Genomic DNA, 24,565 nt, shown 5'->3' on the forward strand with positions numbered 1-24,565 from the left:
CTTCTTACTTTATTATTTCTACAACCTTAGGCAAGCATATTATTTAACAACCATGGGTCTCAGTTTGTCTACACAATAGGAATATTAAATATCTGTATCCTTTTAGTATTTTTCGTAAGGATTAAATGAAATAATGTGAAGAACCTCACACAGAGCCTAGTACAAAACAGACTTCCAAAACAAGTTAATTCTCATTCCCATTCTCACTTCAAAGTATTTTAGGAGCCAAATATGTTTTTATCTGGATGATGAGCACTTTTCCTAAGATTTCTAAGATTGTTTATGAACCATCAAAAACTGAAATCCAGATCTTAATACCCTTCTCACTTCAGGGAAGTAGTTCCCTGATGTATTCTGATGCAAAGAAATTAAAGTATAATCTAACTTTAGAGCAGAGGTGAGAAATCTTTCTTCTCTCAAGGGGCATTGACCCAAAAGACATAAAAGTATAACTGACTGTCACAAATAAAAAGCAATCAGTATGGTTTTAAAGTCTCCTTTAAATAGAAAAACACAAAGTGTTCTATGAATCTAATTTTAATTTAGAAGCAGGGAAGATAAAATTGTATGCAATAATTCTATGAGGTTCAACCAGGAGATTCTAGCTGAGAAATGAAGCAACAGGTAAAAAATAAATGTATGTGCCCTCATTTTCTTTGAAGAAATGTCCATCTTGTTGCTAATTAGAAAAATGAGGCAAAACATGCTAATATCATACTGCATTTTGGCAAGCCAAGGCATAAGCATGCAAAAACATAACATTAATTTAAAATTCATGTAACTTGTGGGCCACAGGCTCCATGCTCTTTATTCAAAACAGATTAGAGGGGCTTCCCTGGTGGCGCAGTGGTTGAGAATCTGCCTGCCAATGCAGGGGACACGGGTTCAAGCCCTGGTCTGGGAAGATCCCACATGCCGTGGAGCAAGTGGGCCCATAAGCCACAACTACTGAGCCTGCGCATCTGGAGCCTGTGCTCCGCAACAAGAGAGGCCACGACAGCAAGAGACCCGCGCACCGCAATGAAGAGTGGCCCCCGCTCGCTGCAGCTAGAGAAAGCCTTCGCACAGAAACGAAGACCCAACACAGCCAAAAATAAATAAATTAATTAATTAATTAAAAAAAAAAAGATACTCTGTCAAAACAGATTAGAGGTTATTAGAAAAAAAGCCCAAAAGGTGATAAAGTAAATGTAAATACTTCTCCAAACAGTTTTTCATGGCTTCATAAAAACTTACGTATTGAATTAGGCAGTGACATCACTGTTATTTTCATACTATCAAGGTTTTTATACTCATTATATTTTATTGAAATAGGAACCTTTGACTTAATTTCATTAAAAATATTCAGAGTAAATAAATATATCAGTAACCTCTTGATCTGTATCTTGAATACTTTCAAGTGACACTGAAGAACACGGTGCTTCAAAACTCTGAAATGAAAAGTAATTTTATTAGTTACGAAGCATATACCTAGAGTAAGGTTTTTCAACCTTAGCACTACTGACATTTGGGATCAGGTAATTCTTTGTTTTGGGGGCTATCCTATGCGTTGTAGGATGTTTAGAAGTATCTCTTCCCTCTACCCACTAGATATCTACCCACTCCCAACCCTGACAATCAAAAATGTCTCCATTCCTTTGCCCAAGCAATTTCAGTGGAGTAATAGAGATAAAATCTGATTGTAAATAGAGTTGAAGAGAAAAGGATTTATACTTCAGTTTAAAGACAAGAAAACTATGCTGTTTGGGGGTACATACTTAAACAGTCACAATAAAAAGAAAAACAATGAACTGAAAAAAAAAAAATGTCTCCATCAAGTCAGTTGCCAAATGCCCTCCTAAGAGGCAAAACTGCCCCCAGATGAAAAATTGCCCCTAGAATAGAAAAGCCTCATTCTATTAAGTTATGAAACATAGTAGAAATTCTTTAGGGTTTACTCATCTATATATATACATTCCTAAAAATACTCGTATTCTAGGATAAAACATGTCACCCTAAGAAACACAACAACCATGGCAAAGGTAAAAAGAGCTGGCCTTCGGTGGTGGGAAATTTTTATCCAGGAGTAAGTAAGCCATTTATAAAAGTGACATGACAAAACAAAGGGAACTTGAAGATTATTATATGGCTGAGGGAGGAAAAGCTGAAAAATGTTATCATTTATGGGTGTTTTATTTTTTGTCTCCTAGCAAAGATTGAAAATCTCAATTTTTCACTGGCACTTTTGGTGAGTGGATGAGACTTACTCAACCCTACATACAGGTGACAAGGAACTCAGCAAAAGCCACTACTAAACGAAATCATCTTCTAAGAATTCTCCAAGCACCAAACTCACAGGTATTTTACAAGACACTGTATAAAAATTACAGACCCTCTTTAAACAAGTGTATCATATGTTGCTTTATTGGGAATTCAGCTTCTACCCAAACTACCTAACATCAGTCTTCACCGGATACAACAACACCACATACATCACACACGTAGGCCCATTATAGCTTTACTATTCCATGACCCTGGGTTTTATAATGCCTTTTCTACCTGACTTTAAATCTCACTAGAGCTTTAGGTTCTTTTCAGCTAAGGAGTGCCAACCAAGCTAGAGATTATTATAGAACTTCCTGAAACTCGTGACATTTGAAGTCTTTTCATTCTTTTACTATTACCCTTCACTCTCGTTGATCACAGGTCACTTTCAGTGATTTCAATAAATTTTCTGTTACCTCCAAATCCAGAAAAGTTCGTGTCAGTTGTCCTGGAAAACCTCCTCCTTATTATAAAAGAAAGTCTTAGTGGGTGTTAAATGTTTGCCTTCCCCTACCATGCTTTATTAAATACATGGACCTGGATAAAGCCTTCCCTAGAGATGACAAAAGGGAATAACAATAATGATGGTATAAATGGTTTTATCTGATAGAGTGATTCCAAACTAAAAACCTGATTATACTGCTTCCCTGACTACATTTCAATGGCTCTGTACTATCTACAAGATAAAAAACCACCTTTCCCATGAGAGATAAAGAAATCCATTTTCTGGACCCTCGCTTCCTCCCCAACTTCCTCTTCTATAGACTCTCTACACAACTCAAGGCAAAATGAACAACTTAAGTGCCCACGTACGCTCTTGCCATGCAATTTCGTAACTCTGGGCCATTACACAACTGGCCCTCTCCCCTGACAGGACAACACTTCTATTCTTTGCTCTACACATTTTTCAATACCAAGCTTAAGAACCTCCACCTTAATAAGCCCTTCCTTAACTCACTCCCAAATTTATACTAATACCAGCCAAATTCCTAGGGCTCTAATATTTACTTCACTGTATTTGCAATTGTATTTGTTTACTAATCTACCTCCCTGGGAACTTCTTGAGGGTAAAAAGCATCTTATTCATCTCTAAATGCCTAGAACCTAACACATAATAGGTATCTTTAATTAATGTTTGATAAACTGATGAATCTCTACCCCACAGGCTCGTAAGAATTAAGTGGGATACCACTTATAAAAGTGGCCTATAAACCACAAATCTCTAGAACATTAGTTAGCAATGGTGAGGGGATGGTGCAAACTGAGAAGGGTCTGTATCAAAGGACGAAAAAACCTAAGAAACAAAATAAGTCACTTTCTCCTAGGAAAGCATAACAGGATTACTAAATCCAGAAAATACAGTTATTTCTTTGTAAAGTACACTCATTATTTTAGGAAGATAATTATCTACTGAGGAATATATGAGGAAAACAAAACAACAAATATAATATTAAGATGATTAGCTTCTGTCAATAATATGCTAAAGATAATATATTCAAGGTAAGAACAATATTTACTTGCTGCTCCTGTGTCTACATGACTTTGAGTCAGATAAGACTGCTATCAAGGGAATATAAAGAGTTTTAATTCCAATAACTGAAAAGTAATCATGCAAAAATTGCTTCCCCTACAACTTAATATTCATGCTATGTACCTCTTTTGGTTTGTGTAGCAATTCTACACAGAGAGCAAAAAAACCTGTAAGATGCAGTGCAGGGATTTCTCATACTGTTCCTCAGATGTACAGCACGAGGGGAACACCAAACAATGATACAAAGATGTTGTACTGGAAAATTCAGATTCAGATGTTGATACTGGAAAATTCAGATTCCTTGCTTGCATGCTACTCTACAGAACTGGTTACAGAGCACAAGAAGAAAACTGTAGCTTTCCTTTAAGAAAGCAATAAAAAGAACAGACTCAATTCTTTCCTTCTTTGGACTCCTTCAAGTTCAGTGAACAAAGAGTACTCTCTCTCAAGCTCTTCTGGCCTCCCTAGTTACAATTCCTACATTTTTCAAAGGAAGTTATCTTATACTACACTCTGTAGTCTTGATTCCTAAAAGTAGGTAGGCTCCACCACCACCTGTTTTTAAGCAGTCTCTAAATTTCAGAACTTCTGAAGTTCCAAAGTTCTAAAAGTTGTCTTAAAGGTATCAATAAATAATTTTATTTGCCATAGAAACAAGGCTGTAGCAATTAGGTTCTCAAATTAGTCCACAAATGCTGACTTATTACATAATTTAGAAGCAAAACAAGATATGCCAAGCTTTCTAGCCTGGATCTCTGTACACACAGTTCCCTTTGCCTGGAACATCCCTGCTTCTCCCATCTCACTCCATCTTGTCTGCACGTGAATAACTCCTATTCAATCCTCAGTTCTCAGTTTACTTGTTATCCCCTCCAGTAAACCTTCCTGAATTAATCCCTCCACGGTGCACCAAGGCCATGTTAATCCCCTGCTGTGTATTCCCATATTAGGTGATAAGTACTGATCAGACCTGAGGTGGCTGTTTCTGTGTCTCCTCATATTAAGTAAGTCTCTGAAAAGAAAGACAGTGATTGTGGTGCCTGGCATATAGGGCATTCAAAAAAAAATTTGTTAAACGAATAGCTATTTGGAATAATAAGCCCTGGATGTTCTATAGTTCCTGGAGTTAGAGAAGAGCCTAAGACTGTCACAGTGCTTTTCTGATAGAACGATCTATAATGGCTTCTTTCTATATTTTTACACATTCCCTCTTATTTTGGATCCTTGATACTTGCCAGGATAGCCTCCTAAGGAAGTTGGAATTATCGTGGTAAAATAAAAGAATCAACATTATCTTCCTGACTAAATAGAATCAGCTCTCTATGATCATTATCTATAATAGAAACAACACAAACCTAAGTACATTAAAACTCTTTGCTAAAGCCTATATTCATTTTGCACTACCTTACCTTGGTTAGGTTTTCACTAGAACTTGAATCATTACTTCTTTGATGCTCATGATATTTTCCTTCCCACTCACGAACAGTCTGCTTATACGTGGAATCTGAAAATAAATGTTCACTTTTGTGCCTTGTCAAATTTAACGAAAACTGGGAGCCTTCCAGGCATTCTTTTTTCTCCTGCTTGGTCTTTAACGTGTTAGAATCTAAACTGAAGACATCTTCTTCTACAAGCTTCTGAAGGGTTTCACAGGATTCTCCTAGGATTTTGAAATTGATCATTCTTCTTCTAGATTCGAGGGGTTCCTTAATTATCTTGTTGGACTTATAATCCTGAGAAAATTGGATTCTCTTGCATTTCTCCAAAACATATTTTTCACAACTGTCTCTAAATTTATTGTACCTTTCTTTCTTGAGTTCCTTCATCTTCTTCCTCTGAGCAAGTAGATGAGGCCATTTTTTTTCACTTGCCTGGCCTTCAGCTTTAGGTCTCACATCTTTGGCAATCTTAGGACTGCTAAAGTTTTTAATTCCATGGTCCAGCTCACTCTTAACATTTGTCAATTTAATATCTTTAACTTTAAAATCTACACATTTACTTATACCATTTTTAGTTCCATTTGAAGAAGGACTCTGAGAAGTAATCTGATTATCATTTGAGTATGATGTTTCTTGGAGTTTAGCAAGTCCTTGGGATGAAGAACTAATTTTTGGTCTCTTTCTTGGAGTGTCAGTTTCTACATTCAGTCTGTAAAGCAGCACAGAAAACTAGGTTACATTACAATTGTACCTGATAATATGTAATATTGCACTGTATCATTTTAGTGAGGAAGTGAAAGAACTGGCCTGATAGGAACTTCATAAAAAGTAAGAAATGGCTACATTAAGAATGAAGTGGAAAGGATTACTCAACAAACAGTTATTGGAAGAACTGGTTTGCTATTTGGAAAAAACCCCACAAACGTACAGCTTTATATAATACCAGATGGTATAATTTCAAACAGATTAAACACTTAAGTGCAAAATAATTATTATTTCCATAACTGCTCTACTTCATATTAAATACTTAAAAACCACAGGGGAAAAAGGGAATATTTATCTGATTTCTTAATAGAGAATTTCCTAAACTTAATAGCAGTGGGAAAAATCACAAAGGAAAACAGTAAACATAAATGACTATTTACTTTAAAACTTTAGCATATTAAAAAATAATAAAATTAAAATAACTTGGAAATGGTATTTACTACATATGTGACAGCTTATTAGCCTTAGTAAATAAAAAGCTCATCAAAAAGTACTAAGGGCTTCCCTGGTGGCGCAGTGGTTGAGAGTCCGCCTGCCGATGCAGGGGACACGGGTTCGTGCCCCAGTCTGGGAAGATCCCACATGCTGCGGAGCAGCTAGGACCGTGAGCCATGGCCACTGAGCCTGTGCGTCCGGAACCTGTGCTCCGCAATGGGAGAGGCCACAACAGTGAGAGGCCCGTGTACCGCAAAAAAAAAAAAAAAGTACTAAGACTCTAAACAAACATATGGACACCAAGGGGGGAAAGTGGTGGGGCAGGGGTAGTGGTGGGATGAATTGGGAGATTGGGATTGACATATATACATTAGTATGTATAAAATGGATAACTAATAAGAACCTGCTGTATAAAAAAATAAAATAAAATTCAAAAAATAAAGTACTAAGACTCTAGAATAAGGCATAAACAGAAAATTAATGAAAGAGAAAAAGGGAATAGCTAATAAACACTTTGGGGAAAAAAGTCTGACTTCCCTAGAAGTCACAGACATGCTAATTACAACATACCATTTTCTTCTATCAAATTAGCAAAGATTTTTAAATAACATTAAACACCAGCAAGAAATTGTAAAATGGACCCTCTCATATGTTGCTAGTAGAAATGCAAAATGATTTAACAGTTACACAAAGGAATCTGACAATATAATTAAGAATTCTAAAAATGTTCTTATCCTTTGACTTCTTAGTAATTCGCACTTCAGAAATTCTATACAAAGGAGGAAAAAAAGCAGAAATGGACTAAAAAATAATAACAGCAAGATATTCAATTCAGGGCTATTTATAAGAGGAAAAAATCAGGTACGAGATAAATGCTAAAATTTTTGAAATGACTAAAAAACATGTCATTCTAGCGAATATGATAGAGTGTCACAGTCATTTCAAATGATGTTTATGAAAAGTTTTCAATGACATAACGAAACATATTGATATAATATTAAGCAGAGAACAAGTAGGGTACAAATCTCTATACATAATGTGGTCTCAACAGTTTTCTAGCATAGTAAAAAAGCTAGAAAGAAATGTGCTAAAAAGTTTTAGAAGCAGCAATAGCTAGAAGTGATAACATTTTCCTGCTTAATAAAACTAGATACTACTTTGTAGTCAGAAAGAAAGGGGAAAAAAATTCAAGGAACCACAATCCGTTAATTTATATCAGTAAATCCTTAAGTGCCTTTTAAGTACCTGTCACTCTGCCGGGCACTGGGAGGCAGCGGAGGACATAACAAATACAGTCCGTACCCGCAATTAATTTACCGTCCAGCAAGGGAGAAAGAGATGGTAAATAAGGGACTTTTCAAATAATTAATTATGCAAGAGCAAACTATAAACATCTCAGAGTTTCTATAGGAGTTTCACCTGAGTCTTCATCTGGTTTTACATTCTTTACTATCTCTTTCTACAAAAAGACTGCCTAACATTATTTATCTGTTAATAAGTAGCAATAAAACAAAACTTTAATAGGACCCTAGCTTGACACTTAATAGTATATCATATAAGACATCAACTGCATTAAAGAAAAATCAGAAAAACAACAAACAAAAGAAAAATTTTAACAGGACCCTGTAGTTTTCTGAGCAGTTTAAAATTCCTATTTTATTTTTTTCTTCACAACGGCCCTGTACTGCATATATCACAGCAATCTATGCACCATGGTCCATATGGTCATAATTAATAAAAACTCAGCATTATAATACCTTTTAAAAGACCAACAAAATTAAATCTTAGAAGTTACCTCTTATCAACTAGTTTTGCAAAATGCTATATTGTGATAATGTAGTTGTATATTTGCAACCCAAAATACTAAAGTTCTGAGATCTTTTTAGACATGTTAGACATATAGCAAATACTTATTTTTTATGAATGACTTAAGCATAAACTCAGTATCAGCTGAAGCTAAATATCACCATCCTAGATTGAACTCTTGTGATACAAAAATAAATGTGAAATCTTGTCAAAAATTTAATTGTTATAATTAGATTATTTTAAAATTTAGTAAGCAAGGTTTTATTTTAATTTTTTTGGCCATGCCATGCAGCATGTGGGGTCTTAGTTCCCTGACCAGGGATCGAACCCATGTCCCCTGCAGTGGAAGCACGGAGTTTTAGCCACTGGACCACCAGGGAAGTCCCAAAATTTAGTAACCAATGTTTTAAAACATGATATACAGCAAGAAAAATAATTGCTCAACATTACCAGTGGCTAGATTACTCCATTAGCCATCATAATGCACATTTAGGATATTAAATCACATACTTACTTTCAACTTAGGTCAAATGAAGAATAAAGTACTTTTTGGTTAATTCTGCCAATAATGGGTACTGCTGATGGCAAATAGTACCATCTCTCTAATACTAACTGAGATAAAACTTATCTCCTTTTCAACTCCTAGACTTAAAGATTTGGCCAATGGTTATGATGCAATTTTTATTGAAGAAATCCCACAAACTGTGTGCAACCTGACGAAATGCTTTCTGAATATTTTCAAGAGACTGCTGCCTTCGCTTATATTTTTATTGCTAATAAATTCAACCAAGGATCTGGAATTGTGGTAACAATACAATGTAACTGGCTTTCAGCATGACAAAATTCTCTCTGATTTTCCACCTACATCTCAGCTTTCAATGTTTGCACATCAATTTCGGGACCTTTCCTGTAGTTGAATAGGGAGATCTTTTCAGAAGATGCCATGTATCATAAAGAAATATTTATAACCTTAAGGCAAATAAGTTTGTTTACTACTCCAGGAAGTAAACACAATCTCAAATGAATCATTTTCTCTGCAAGCAACCAATGGTCATGAGAAATCCCGCATTACTGATATTGATATCTACTAAGCACAGTATTACAGCTTTCTTTTGTCCAATCAACGTTTCAAATATATATCACATTGTTTAAATGCACGACAAGGTCATTCTGAAGTATATTGTATGCTGTATACTTGTCTTTGACAAAAGAAAATTTCACTACGAGTTACATCTAAACTACTCACCAACATCTGAAAGTAAATAATCAGAGATTAACAATAAATCTAGATGCTTTGCACTGTTCATGTTACTGATATTGTTACCCTGATTAGATATGGTAATAACTCACACAATAGCATGGTCATTGATCACACTTGGGTTCAGAGATACAGAAATGTCATTGAATAAGACATTCAACTATTCAGTGATGCAAGGGCTGAAGCCAAGGAGCAGATTTTGAGTAAATACTGACACCAAGTTGAACTTCATTGCATCCTTAGAATAATTTTGATCCTATTCTCAAAATAACTCAACATTATTTTTTCCTCTTCCCAGAGACTATATGAATAAGTCCAAGGGAGTTGAGTATATAGATCAGAACTCCATTTACACTCTTATACATGGATATAAAATCAAGGCTAGAAAATGTGTTCTTAAGCAAAAGGTAACTAGTGAAAAATCAGGCAGTGTTTTCAAACTTAAAATTTTTTTAAAAAACCAGATACTAGTACAAAGGCATTAAAAATCTGAAAAATTTAGAAAGTGATAGTCAATATAACATGAAATTTGTGACAGAGTATACTTCAACAGATAATAATATAGAGACGAAGATTCACAAAAAAAAAGATGATCCAAAAGAAAAACTGAAAAAGAGTCAGAGGCAAGCTGATTTTTTGATTTTAGCAAACATTAACTGAGCTTGTCAGGGAAGCAAAAGTTTTATTCATAGATTTAATGCCACTTTAATTGTTTTCCTGTAACTCCTTATTTTCAGAGAAACTTTGATCTTACCAACTTTTATCATGCATTATACTTTTTATACTTATTTACCCCCATTAGTGGCAAGAATTCCTTCACCACAAAATTCTCTGAATTTTTTATCCAAAGAACACAGAAAACTAAGGAGAAATAATCTCCATTATTTCTAACACTATTCCCCAAGTTCTCTAGTTGTAGCCATAACCTGTTTTTAATTAACGTGGTTTTAGACCCTTACCAATTCAATAAGTTACATATTCTCTTCGTGGGTAATATGCAAAGATAATTTATCCAAAATTATTAAATCAGCCTCATAACCCCTTCCATTACTATATATAATGAAGTTATATATCTTATAAGGGTGCGTCAAAATCAAATTATTTGAGATAAAAATTTACATTTTATTTGAAAGTAGTATTTACATAGCATAGAATTCTGATAGACTTTTCATTTCACTCAACTTTTTCTTAAATTTATACAAATATTAAGAAAATTAACCATAATCTGTGATTTAGCTATAAATATTTGCATGTAAAACAGTACTAAACAAAATAAAGGATTTTGCGAATCTAAGTATTTAGTCTCACAATTCAAAGCTAAAAAAAAGTGAAAATATATCAAGAAAAAGAGAAAACTTACCTTTTCAGTTCTTGTCTTCTTTTTATATTACAGTACAGAATATCTGTATCATCTGATTTCTGAAAGAAAAAAGATATCATTTAGGAAATATAAATTGTGCACTGGGGAAGGAGATTGGGAGACGGTATTTTTTCCATACCTATGTGTTAGTGAATAGGTTGACACAATAATTTAATAAATCTTTCCAATAATCTTGTGAGACAGTTATTATTATCATCTCCATTTTACAGATAAAGGCTCAAACAGAGCAAAAATATCCTCAACATCACAGAGCAAGTTAGTAGCAGAGCCGTGATCTGAAACCAGATCTGTCTACCCTCTCTATTCTACCACCCTGTCTCTCTATGTATTCTGGGTACAAGAGCTAGGCACAAGAAAAATAATAGAGAAAGAGGGTATAGTCCCTGTCCTAAAGAGTTCAGAGTACAGTAAAAGGATAAAGTAGAAAGAAGTAGAAGGATATGTACAAATAACCTAATATAAAGGACATAAGTATCAAAGCAGGACAATAAACAGTAAGTTGTAAAAAGATGAAATCAGTGTTTTAAGAAGTTTAATAAAGCAAGAATAAATTGCAACAGCAGTTTCATTATGTGAAAACAAATTCTTAAAAACCCAATTCTGCATTCATGGAACTTTCACAACTACCTTCTCTTATTACCTACAACAACTGTGTAGCTATCCTGATATACACCTAACTCTCACTTGAATATGCTGAGTACTTCACAACCACCTATGTACTAGGTTAATGTGTTTGGTCTGCTGTCACTGTTTCAAATTACTTGTGAGACAGTGGAAAGAAATCTGGACTTGGCTCTGTTGCTGCAAATAATTTTGTGTCCTTTGACAAATCACTTAACTTTCTGGATCTCTATTTCTGAATCTGAAAATGCAAACACTGTATGTGCCTTGGCTATCTCAAAATGAAATTGTAAAGAGAAATATAACCATATATGGGGAAAGACCTAAAAACTGTCTAAATTTATATTCATGCTGTCTAATCCCACATAATAGGGTCTATTAGCACAAAGAAACAAAGAACTTGATAAACGCTTTTTAGTGAGCAGCAGAAAGAAAAAACTCGTTTTCTATCAGCTACCAAAAAGTAACAATAATATAAAGAAAAAAATTAATGGAAAAGTAGTGGGGGAATTTATATCATAAACCTTCTAACTGCACATTCAAACTTAAATATAAATAATTTTTAGAGTTAGTTACAGTAGCTAAACACTCACCAGTTTTCTCTTCTCTGTTGAAACTGATATTACAGAACAAGGTGAACTAGTAGAATTTGCTGAGGTTTTTTTCTCTTTCTTATCCTAAGAATGCCATTTGGAAAAAAGGAAAGAAAAGCACAAAATAAAGCACAGCATAAGAGAGCATTATTTCATCACTTACTATAAATCAAGATTCTTTCTACATTAATAATAAATTTCAGAGGAGAACAATGTTTAAGGGCATACAAACATTGGTAAGAGGAAGAAAGACCCAACTAGAAATCAGAAGATGTAGGTGCTCTTGAACTAGGGATGAGATGGGATACAGGTGCTACAGCAGAAGGCTGCAGACGACTCAGACAAGGACATTGAGAAGTGGCACTGCCATGGTGGAATTCCATTTTCTACAAAGCAAAACCATATATCCAGTTATTTTTCAGTGGATCCTAAATTCAATAGACCCAGGACAAACATATTTTGAGTACCTACCATGTGTCAAAGACATTCTTCTAGACAGTGAGGACAGATTAATGAAAAAACAATAAAACTCCCTGCCCTCATGGAGGTTAAAAACTAGTGCAGGTATTTACAAATAAGCAAATAATATATTTAGTGTGTCAGATGATGCTACGGAAAAAAAAATAAAGCAGAGAAAGGGGTCAGGAAGGGCTGACAGGCAAGGGTGAGGCAGTTGCAATTTTAAACAAGAGTAGTCAAAAAAGGCCCCACTGGTAAGCTGACATCTGAATAGAGACCTAAAGAAATGAAGGAACAAACCCTGTGGATATCTAGGGAAAATTTTTCAATTTAAAGGGAGTAACAGCAAGCACAAAGTCCCTGAGGCAGGAATGTGCCTGGCTTATTGGAACAACAAGAAGGAAGCCAAGAAGTGGAGAAAGCAAAGAGAGAATGTAATGGAGATGAGATGGGGAGAGTAGTTCACTTTGTCAGCCCCAGCAAGGACTTCAGCTTTTTCTCTGAAGCGAAAAACCATCAGAAAATATTGAGCAGAGGAGTGACATGATCTTACAGTTTAATAGGATCACTCTGCTGTTATGTCAAGAACACAAGAAGGCAAAGGTGGAAGCAGGGAGATCAATTTAGAAACTACTGAAATAACCTAGGAAAGCAAGTTGATTGCCTGGATCATGGTGATAGAAGTAGAGGCGGGAGTCAGACTCTGCTGTTAGAATTTGCTGATAGATGGGATGCAGGTAGAGCATGATGACCAGGGTTCCGGCCCAAGCAACTGAAAGAATGTTATTGAAGTTTACTACGCTGTGAGAACTAAGGCTGGGCACTTGCAAGATTATAGTTTAAGAAGATGAGAAGGAAGCACAAAGGACACCGCCAAGCCTCAGTTTCTTCCTCTGTATAACTGGGATAAAAACAGTACCTACCTCATAGAGCTGTGAGGAATAAATAAAATAATGCAAGTAAAGAATGAGAATAACAAGTGACTTTTCCTGGGTCAGAAGGGAAGAACAAAATATTTACGTATCTCATTTTAAAACTGAGGTGTATTTTTTTCATTACACAAAAATAAACTGTAAAAAAGGGTATCTTTAGGGCAACAAACCAGAATTCTTACTTCTTCATCAACATTGGGTGATGGGGCAGTGCCTTTTCTCAGAGATTTCTCTTTTTTTCCGTAAGATTCTTTGCTGGACATTTTGAAAAGCTAAAATAAATATCAAAAGCACATTATGTTTTACCACTGCCACAACAAAAACATTAGAAATTATTTTTTTCAGTTCCTTAAAGACTGGAGTTTTACAAAATAATTTCCATATTTTACTCATTCTCAAGGTGACAGGATTCTCTCATTGTTCCACTTTATTTTACTTATATTCTCCCTCATAATGATCTGTTCCCCTCCTTCAGCTTCATCTATTACCTTTTTAGGAATGACTCTCAAAACTATGCCTTTAGCCCTGATTTCTCTCTCAAGCATCACAACACCATTTTCAACTGCCTGCCAGACTGCTGTATTTTGCCCCACCTATATATACCTCAAAACCAACTAGTCAAAAGTCTTCATTTTCCCAACACACCCTCCATCACTCACTGAGTGCGACTTCAGGCAAAATACATACGTTTTTTGAGCCCTAGTTTCATTATATGTAATATAGAGATAACTCATCCGAGAAGGTTTTTGAAGAACTCAGATGAAGCTATGGATGTAAAGATACCTTGTACAGGGTAGTACACAGCAGGGTCTTAACAAATACTGGCTTACGTGGTTGTCTTTCTTCTAGACCCTGAGCTTCTTGAAGAATATGCTGTATTGAAAACTGAGGTGTTCACAAATGTCTGCTGAGTGAATGAATGAGTGAATTTTTCTTCCCCAGAATATTCATTGTTCATTCTGAGCCACTTCCAACTCTTGCTGATCCAGTCCCTCTGTCCACTTCCCATCCCAGTCTCACTTTTCCAGCCCTGTTCTGGATCAAGTCTATACTGTTAGTTACTGATAGGAAAACAAACAAACAAACACACAAACATAGTCATTCCTTATGGTCATAAACACTCTCAAGATAGTGTATACAACCATCCTGTACTGGAACATAGAGGCCAGAGACTGGGAATATCACCAGGTTTGCTGGGGCAAGAGGATGTAAAAGGGGTCCAGAAGCAAAGTCCAAAGGAGAGTTTATTGCTGGCAGTGATATGTATAGACACTATGAACATAACAAAGACTAGAAACCAAGCAATTGCAACTACTCCTGGTCAATCACGATGACACTAAGTGAAGTTCTAAAAAAGAATGATCAATTACACTAAATCAAACTTTTAGAATGTTTTGATGATTATGGAAGAAAGAATAAAAATGCTGATAGCTAACAGAAATCTAATAATAATAAAAATTAATAAAAGAGTAGCCAACGTAAACTTCTAAGAACAAATTCTAAATTACCCAGAAATTTTGCTTTGTAAGATAATTTATGGCAATAATTGAATTCACAGTTGAGCTTTCAGATTAGAAGAATAATCTTCATTTCTCTTTCTTGTTCCAAGGATCCCATTCCATGGGGGGCTTGGCGGGGGGTGAAGCAGGAGAAGGCATAATGAAAAATAATAACTTCCATGAGATAAACTGCTTAGAGGCAATGGACTGGTTATGTTACCGTTTACAATTTAAACCCATTCACATTGTGCTGTGAATACAAAAAGAACACAATTGAACCTGTTACCCATAAGACAAATTGAAAAAAAACACTGCAGATAGTGGACTATCAAAGGAAAAACACCCATATGTGTACTATGACAAATTTTTTTTTTTTTTTTTTTTTTTTTTGTGGTACGCGGGCCTCTCACTGTTGTGGCCTCTCCCGTTGCGGAGCACAGGCTCCGGACGCGCAGGCTCAGCGGCCATGGCTCACGGGCCCAGCCGCTCCGCAGCATGTGGGATCTTCCCAGACCGGGGCACGAACCCGTGTCCCGTGCATCGGCAGGCGGACTCTCAACCACTGCGCCACCAGGGAAGCCCTGACAAATGTTTTATACTCATATTAGTGTGAAATTCATATTGATTCTATGGAAATCAGAATACAAACTAAATGAGGGGAGACTTCCTGTGCCGGCCAGTCTCCAGAATGGCTCCTGATGATCTCTGCTACCTGGTAATTACAGTCTTATGTAGCTCCCTCTCACAATAAATAGAGACAACCCACGTAACCAACAGGATATTGCTATATGGTAGTATGTGGCTAGGTCTAATGACATTGTGGCTTCTGCCTTACTCTCTATCTTGAATTGTTCACTCTAGGGAAAGCCAACCACCATATCATGAGGACATTCAAGTAACCCAAAGAGAAGGCCACCAAGGAAGAACTGAGACCTCTTGCCAAAAATGAATTGACTGCCAGGCATGTGAATGAGCTACCTTTGAAGCTGATCCTGCAGCCCTAAGCAAGCCTTCACGTGGCAGCATCCCTGGTCGGTATCTTCACTGCAGTCTCATGAGACCCAGTGCCAGATACAACCAGAAAGCCATTTCTGAATTCCTGACCCATACAAACTGTGAGGTAATAAATGTTTTTGTTGTTTTATGCCACTAAGTTTTGAGGTAACTTAGGCAGCAACAGATAAGTAATATACTCACTTAATATGATTCTTCCAAACTCTGAAGATACCTTCTTCAGGATGTCTCAGAGAGTAAAGGCAAGAGAAGTACGGGGGCCGGGGAACTCACTTGCATACGCCTTGAGGAATGTGAATCCCATCAGTCAAGTGCCCCGAAGCTCAACATATTAACGAGCTTTGGGTATTAACAGCCTAAATATAAGCGCAGGGCACTCCCCCCGCCCCCACCCCGCCAAATTCCCTATCCGCAGGAATCTTACAGCCACGGCGCAGCGCTGATACTGGGAATACGTGGGTTAGGGCAAAAATAAAAACAAAAGGAAAAGAGTGTTCGGGTCACGGTGTGCGTGAAGGTGCGAAATAAGGAGCAGACACCCGACTGACAGGCGAGCCTGTCAGCGTCCTGTAAACCGCCTAGGCCCACGGGCTCGCGTACTAACAGACCTCACCCTAGCCGGGGCGAGAGGCAGCCCCAGAAGAAGGGCTGGGCCAGAACCCCACCCTCCACAGAGCAGGCTCAACCCCGGGTCCGCCCCCAGAGTCGCCCAGCCCAGGCTCGAAGGGACCCGGAATCCTCCGTCCGTCCCGCCGGCCGCCCGCTACGGTACCTGAGTGAGGCGCGGAGCCTGCCCAGCGTAACGTCAACGATTCCCCCCACACCCCGCCCCGGCTCCCTACCTTATTCACCAGCGCTCCCGCCGGTGGCGACTCTGGACTCCCGGGCCAAGGGAAAGGGACCCCGAGCCCCGATGCCCGCTGGGAAATGTAGTTCTGCGCCCAGAGGCAGGGTACAGCTCGATCGCTCCCGAGCGTTCGTTTAGCTTTGCGTTCACTTCCTCTGAGAACTTGGAACTCCGGCCCCGCCCCCCCCGTGCGGCGCGGTGCACCCTGGGTACTGTAGTTTTGGCTGGATTCCGTGGTTGACGCCTGGGACGGAAACGCACCGCGGAAACGGAACTCTCTGACCTCATTGGACGCCGTCCCCAGCCCGCTCCTGCGCAGTCTGGGCTGGCGTCGTAACGTCTCGGGGAAAAGGAAGCGGATGGGACCGAGAATCGCTGTCTGTTGCTTTTTATTTTTCTGCTGACTGGATTTGGTCACTGGTTCTTCGTCTTTTGTCTGTTGCACGCATCCCGCCCTCCCCATTTGCTTCCCCACTCCTCGGATCCGGCCCTCTGGGCTTTCACGCCAGTTGTCTCACCCCGCCGTGAGCCCCTCCTGGTCCCCGGTCGGGCCTGGCACGGAGGCGGTAACTATGGAGAATATGGCGGAGGAGGAGCTGCTGCCCCAGGAGAAGGAGGAGGTGGAAGTGGCCCAGGTCCAGGTCCCGACCCCGGCCCCGGACTCGGCTCGGGTCCCAGCTCCGGCCCCGGATTCGGCTCCGGCCTCGGCCCCGACTCCGGCCTCGGCTCCTGTCCCAGCCCCTGCCCTGGCCCAGGCTCCGACCCTGTCCCCGTCCCTAGCCTCTGCCCCTGATGAGGCTGAAAGCAGTAAGTGCAGGAGGCCCAGATCTGTCTGCCGCAGGAGAAGCGAGAAAGTGCGCCTTGCTGGGGAGTAGGGGAGGCCCTTCTCCCCTGGGATGGTTTTTATGGGTAAAGGCAGTTTTAGAGAAATGGGGGGAGGAAGGAGGAACCCGTATAGCGGGTAAAACGGGTGTAGGATGGGGGAAGGCATCTCCACAAACCTTGGGGACCTCACAGTGAAGGATCTGTGGAGGCCAGGTGTGCTGCAGATAGAAGGAAATAATGAGGTTGTGGGCTTCTTCGTTAAAGGGAGTCTTTTTGGTACAAAAATTAGAAGTTACACCTAATTTGGTAGTTTCCCTCTCAGACCCGTCTGCCATGGTTCGCTAAGTCCTTTAAAATATGATAGAGTAACCGAGGCAACCTGTTTACTGTAGTAGATGCTAACTGCCAAGATTTAGCAACCGTTGCTGTCAATTAGCTTTTGTGCCTCGACAGAGACAAGAGATGGGTTTTCCTCATTATTTCATTTTCTTTAGCAGCTTGCTTCCAAAAAGAATTTGAGGCTGATGAACAGTTTAAGAAAGAGTCGGCTAAATTACAGGTGTCTTCCCTCAGACATAAATACCAATTGAATTTTGTACGTTTTTCCGTCAGAAGTCAGCTGTTGAAAAGTAATAGCCCGTATTATTGTGCTTCTGAATATGCTTGCATGTTTTCTAAGTGATGATTTATTGGACCATAAAGGAATTTAAAAGATTGATATAACACTTTCTTAGGAATTTTCTGAACATTTTGAAATGTTAGGTCTAAGAAAGTTTTCTTTAAAAATTTAGTCCCAAAATTGACCTTTATGCTCTTTCTGAATCATAACAAAATATCTTAAATTAATTCGTTGTCTTTCCTACTTCTAAGCCACTTGTGAGATTAATGTTTATAAAACATTTGGACAGTTATAATCTAATAGAATTATTTTACAATTTTAAAACAACATATAAATTGTTATAGTAGATTTAAGAGTAGGGCAGATCACAGAAAAGACAAAGTCAGCAGGCCTCTGGTAGGCCCCTCCTTATCACAGAAGATCAGAGCTAGTAGGTGCAAAATAAGGCCAGTTGTTTCTTCATCCACAACTACAATGGGGGAGGAGGAGGAACACTCTCCTGAGTAAGGTATCCTCCCTAACTCATCTCTAGATGGGGGATTTTTATGTTTATTAGAGGTGGTTGAACAGCTTTAGGGAATGCATGCTTTCTCCACCTCCCCACCATCAAGAATATGTTGAATATAGTTTGGAAAGATTTCTTCCTATATTCCAAAATTTACAAGTGTGTTAATTTGAAGAATGCATGATGTTTGAGAAAACTGAAAATGCATTGCTGGGACAAGTAGGTAATGACTGAGAATCTGAAATGCATTAGAAACATATTAATCACATTTTAAAAATTATTTTTAGATGGTCTAGTTAGCCCTCTGAAATCAGACTTAACTGGGCAAGATGAAGATGGCATATCTGAAATAGAATTGAAAATTGAGGAAAAAGAAGTTTTAAAAGAACCTCCTAGCATCTTGGACTCATCTGATTTAACAAGAGGTTTGCCTATTGACTTCTGGATTAGTGTGTTACAAAAAGATTGAGTGATTTTAAGTACAGATTGACTGATAACTACTGTGTTGAGCCAGAAAGTGATTTCAGAGATGTACATAGGCATATCAGGACTCTTTAGATAGATCTTTTAGAATTTACTTCAATAGCGGACCACAGGATTTTCAGTTTTCTAGCTTACCAGGCCCCTTCCGCTTACTTTGTACTACTTAGTAGTTGGAATGATTTAAATAAGCACATCGTTATGTAGCACTATATATCTTGTTTCACGCACAAAGATCTTTGAACTATGGAAGCCAAAAGCTTTTATGATTTCAAATTAAATAGATTGGTTTGTACATGTGGATTCATTGCCTGAATCTTACTAGACAGTAAGGTCAGACACCTAGCAATTAAAGGTTTTTGTAATGTGGGAAAAAATTTTACCTGTTTATAGAAATCATATCTCATTGTAAGTCATTTGAACAATACCTGGTATAAGAAGTTAAACAATAGCATTTGTTGCTCCTTGTTTTTCTCGTTTTAGAATTAAGTAAAAATTGTTTTTTAATAAATTTTAGCAGGAATGTCTGACAGTGCTGAATTGAATTCCAAAATTATTGACGCAGTGTGCTGCTGCATCCAAAAAGACTAATGATTTTTTTAAAAAAATTAGTTCAAAACTTTAGTGCCTGCGGTGTGCAAGTTACTGCACTAGGCACTTAACTGTTACAAAGATGAATAAGACATAGCCCTTGCCTACTTACTGCTTATTTGTAGAGGAGACAAACAAGAACACAAATTATACAGAAGGAAAACAAAGCAACTGGGCATGAAGCTTGGAGAGGGATGGGCATGAAGCTTGGAGAGGGATAGGCAGGAAGACAGCAGTGCCAAGAAATTGTATAATCTAATTATATAATTAATATTAGCCTTGTGGTTTACCTCCATTGACTCCTATCTCACTGGGATCCTTTCCTGTCAGTTACATCTCCTAGTCTTGCATATTCAGGATTCCACTTTGTAAATGTTCCTTTCCTTGGGGCTACACATATTCAGGTCTTTCTATCCTTAAAAAGAAAGAAAAAACAAGTTACAATCCCATCCATCTCCTTTTTTATACTACCAAACTTCTTGAAAAAAATAATCTATGCTGATTTTCTATACTTGGTTTCTCCTTCCAGTCCCATTTGTACTCTGACACCTCACTGAACCTTCTTTCTTAAAGGTCACTAGAGACTTGCTAAATACTAAATCCAGTGGTCTTTTCTTGATCTCTGCAACTATTTGTGATACTTACTGTTGAGCATTTCTCTTTTACAGTCTCTTCTCTCTTGGCTTCTGCATTATCTTGATTCTCCATACCATTTTTCCTTTTTGAATGTACCCTCTTGATTTTCCTCAACGTCTCTTACAAATATCTACATACCTCCATATCTCACTTACAAATTGTATCCATTTATATTAATCAGTAGTGGGTTCAGCAGCATTGGGGAATGCATCCCACACACGACTTACTCAAGAATGTTAAATATATTTTGGAAAGATTTATTCATATATTCCAAAATTTACAGGTATGTAATTTGAAGAATGTATAATATTTCAGTAACCCAAAAATGTGTTACTGGGACTGAGTTTTGGCTTTTTTCTTCTCTGTTTCACAAAATTTTTCCCTTACGCTTTCTTATTCATGCTCATAGTTTCATCTAACGTGTATTTTTGAGTTATATCTATTCAGAATCCCTCCTGAGCTCCAAAAACGATTCAACTGCCTACTGGACTTGAGTACCTAATACCAGTAGTAATCAAACACACTGTGTAAAAAACTAAATTCCCTTGTCTCCTCTTTCCTCTTCCTTTCTGCCAAGTGTTTTCTGCTTCCTTTATTGGTTAACAGTATTATTAAATCTCAGGATCGTCCTTTAATCTTCACCTTTACTTTCACATCCCAAGTTCTTTGCTTCTTTTTTTACCTTCTCTTCTCCAGTACTTTTCTGTTACTAATTTCTCACCTCAGTTATTGATCCTTGGTACTACAGCCAGAGATACCCTCCTGAAATGCATTCAAATCATGTCTTTGATTTCCTCAGAAACCTGAATTAACATTGCCTGAAGAGTAAAGTCCAAACTAACTTGCATAAAATTTATGTCTTCCATGATACATTTTTGACTGCATATCTTTCTACCAACTCTATCCCCCAAACATACTACTTTGCAGCCAGGAGTGGTATAGAGGTGGCTGTGTATTTTTACACCACATGCCTTTGTTTATTAGGTTACTTCAGTTTATAAGGCCTGACATGAAATCTCTACTTATTGAAATTCTCTTCCTACCTTATGAAATTCTATTCATACCCTAAATTTCAGTCAAATGCCACTTCTTCAGTGAAGACATTCCCAGGGGCACTTGTTGGAATGAATTACTTCTTCCTCTGTAGGCCACCATTATATTACCTTTACCCCTAGTGTTCATTTCATCCTGCCTTGTGTTCTAGTTAGTAGTTAACGTTTTAATCTCTCTCACGTGGTTGAAAGTTCTTTGAAAACAGGAAACATGGCTTCAGTGTTTTGTACAGACTAGAACCTTTCTTTTGTAGAATTATATTGAATAATAGGATAGAATTTGAAAGCTGTGAGGTTACACAGCAGAGTTTTTTCCCCCAACAGCAGAGTTTTTTCCCCCAACTCTGCCTTCTTAGGCACACTTGTCATTTTATAAACTGAGTTTCCCATCTAGGTACTAGGGCACTGTGCTATAGGAAATAAGTGTAAAATTCCATGTGACATGATCAAATAAAAATGAAGTTGGAATACAGATTGTTAAAGCATAATTTTCTAACTCTTAAAATTTCCTTTCAGAGAGACACATCTCAATTCAAAGGCAGCTTGCTGATCTAGAGAAGTTAGCTTTCGTAACTGAAGGGGATTTTGACTCTGCCAGTTCACTGAACTCAGATAATCTTGATGCAGGTATTTCCATGATTTGAAAATGTGTTTTTTCTCAGTTTCTAATGATTTGTCATCTTTCAACACATGAAAATTTTTCTAAGCATAGACTTGTTTATTTTCACTGAACTAGAGCAGAAATAAAATAATGGTTTTTTACTTAGGAAATTATAGTCTTCTATATGCAAAGGTGCTATGAGATAAGTTATTTCACAACTTCTCCAGGAAATTACAGTCTCATGGATATATAAGGGCTTTGTATGCTAAAAGTTAGGAATTACATTTTACTATGAGTAACAGAAATCCAGAAAGTAGTATCGAGGCTTATATTCTCTCATGTAAAAGAAGTCCCAAGGCTGGCAGTTTAGGGCTGGTACAGAGTTTCACAATGTTGTCAGTGCCCCAAGCTCTTCTCTTTCTACTTTGCCATCCTTAGTGCTTGGATTCCATCCTCAAGATCTCCTCACAGGTTTTTGAAGTAGGCAGAGTATATATATATATAAAAAGAAATAAAATTGTGCTTATACTTGCCATGTGCTATGTGTGAAAGATATTTGTTGGATTAAAAATTGAGTTATTATTTCTGTATATTTTATTGCTTTAAACCTGGACTTGAGATTTTAAGTCTCTTGTATACTATCAAAGTTTTTATTAAGGTACATTACATTTCTAATTAAATAAAACTTATTTAATACATAATCTTTCCAAGAATATGTTAATAAAGAAGGAAGAACTTACAAATTTAGTAATAGGATACAGTGGTTGTAACCATGACCCCAGTCTCAGAATAGCAATTATATAGGATCCAAGGTACTCCTTCCACTTCCTTCTTCCATTTTTCTAACTCCGCACATTAACTATTTTTGTTGCTGCTAGAGTAGAAGAGTATCAGAGCAGATACTTATGCTCTCTGCTCAGCTCCTAGCCCTCTGAGAGTGTGACAACTGCTGCCTTTTCTCCTGCCCAAAGTACAGAATGACATTCTCTCTGGCAGGCACTTTGGCTGGAGGGATATCATGTAGTTTATCACTTCCTCATCCTCTCTGCTCCCAGTGGCAACAAGGATATCTGCTAGCCACAGAGAGGAGAGTTTTAGGTAAAAAAATAAGTCACTGACCATGTGCTAAAACAACTATTGTTAAGTACCTGCTGAGGCAGGAATGACTTCTCCCTAATGTTAAGAAAGATATTATCTAAGGTGTGTGAGTGTGTGTTTTGGGGGGTAAAGGGCAGAGGCAAGAGAGGTTCCCCGTTACTTCTTTTGTAGCTAAATTTAAGCATTAACAACTAGTATATTCTCCGCTTTATTAGTTCCTTTTCCTTTAACAGGAAACAAACAGGCTTGTCCATTGTGCCCCAAGGAAAAATTCAGAGCTTGTAATAGTCATAAGCTTCATCGTCACCTTCAAAATTTACACTGGAAAGTCTCAGTTGAATTTGAAGGTTAGTATTTTTGTGCTTGCTAAAAGTGATGTAAACGAAATTAAAGATTTGGTACCAGTTTTGGAATTTTAATGAAAACATAATCAAATATTTTCAGTTTAAAATTATGAAGGATTAATGCCCCTCTTTTAATGTATTTATTAATAAAAGGCCATATAGCTCTCTAGGCAATAGATAGATGTGACACCAATAGTTTAGTGTGGCAAACATTTATTAAGCATCTCTTCTGTACGAGGTACCTGCTTGGTGCTGAAGGTCCACATTACTTATTGAACCATGTTTTAATAAGTTATACTTTTCCTTTTATATTAGAACAACTACAATTTTACACATATTTTTGAAGATATAATAAATGTAGTAAAACAGAAAATAAAATAATTGGTATGAACATTGGAAAAAAGAAGAAACATCTTTTTTTTTCTGCTGATGGCTTAAAAAAGCCAGTTGACGAGAGTATTTGGAACAGTGGTGAGATACAAGATTGATCAGAGTCTCTCTACTCTAGATAAATGGAAATTAGAAAAAACCAATTGTAATAGTGACAAAAATGACACAATTTGAGGGAGTAAGTTTAACGAGAGGACTCATATAACGAAATGAATAAAGTTGAAGAACAAAAAACAACATCTTACCAAGTTAAAATACTTCTTAGAGACAGTGAATTATTAGATTCTGAGTTAGTGAATTATATATTACAGCATTCTTGGAAAGAGATCTGGCAACATTTAAAAAATTTAAAATATTCATCCACCAGGCACTCTTTCCTAGGAGTAAAAGCAGCAATACACAAGGATAGGTGTACAAGAATATTCGTTGCAGCATGTGCTTAGTGACAAAAACATGGAACTAAAATAAGAGATTGAATAAATTATGCTCATGGTACATGGTACATACATACCATGAAATATTATGCAGCCATTGAAAAGA

General features: G+C 37.4%; 2 protein-coding genes across 11 annotated transcripts in view; one reads left to right on the forward strand and one right to left on the reverse strand.

Moving 5' to 3' along the window:
• The window catches only part of SWT1 (SWT1 RNA endoribonuclease homolog), a 91,698-nt gene extending 74,715 nt beyond the window's left edge, over window positions 1-16,983 (reverse strand). For 4 of the 5 annotated variants that reach the window (XR_009563260.1, XR_009563259.1, XR_009563261.1 and 1 more), the window contains exons 1-6: window positions 16,880-16,983; window positions 13,707-13,796; window positions 12,134-12,217; window positions 10,899-10,957; window positions 5,245-5,983; window positions 1,371-1,430 (exon numbers count right to left, since the gene is read on the reverse strand). Coding sequence is in view for 2 of the 5 variants with exons in the window: in XM_030873042.2 (XP_030728902.1) it covers window positions 1,371-1,430; window positions 5,245-5,983; window positions 10,899-10,957; window positions 12,134-12,217; window positions 13,707-13,787 (1,023 nt within the window). In the remaining 3 variants the exon portion in view is untranslated. Of the gene's footprint in view, window positions 1-1,370; window positions 1,431-5,244; window positions 5,984-10,898; window positions 10,958-12,133; window positions 12,218-13,706; window positions 13,797-16,220; window positions 16,781-16,879 lie in introns of those variants that run through there. The other variant, XM_030873047.3, reaches the window with a different exon arrangement.
• Window positions 16,984-17,210: 227 nt separating this feature from the next.
• Window positions 17,211-24,565, forward strand: part of TRMT1L (tRNA methyltransferase 1 like) — a 36,684-nt gene continuing 29,329 nt past the window's right edge. For 4 of the 6 annotated variants that reach the window (XM_030873049.3, XM_030873048.3, XM_060295363.2 and 1 more), the window contains exons 1-4: window positions 17,211-17,691; window positions 19,121-19,258; window positions 22,109-22,219; window positions 23,525-23,638. In XM_030873049.3, coding sequence (XP_030728909.1) covers window positions 17,457-17,691; window positions 19,121-19,258; window positions 22,109-22,219; window positions 23,525-23,638 — 598 coding nt within the window. In that variant the 5' untranslated portion in view covers window positions 17,211-17,456. Of the gene's footprint in view, window positions 17,692-17,774; window positions 17,794-19,120; window positions 19,259-22,108; window positions 22,220-23,524; window positions 23,639-24,565 lie in introns of those variants that run through there. The other 2 variants (XM_060295364.1, XM_030873051.2) reach the window with 2 other exon arrangements.

Source organism: Globicephala melas, chromosome 1, assembly GCF_963455315.2.
Source record: "Globicephala melas chromosome 1, mGloMel1.2, whole genome shotgun sequence".
Taxonomy (NCBI): domain Eukaryota; kingdom Metazoa; phylum Chordata; class Mammalia; order Artiodactyla; family Delphinidae; genus Globicephala; species Globicephala melas.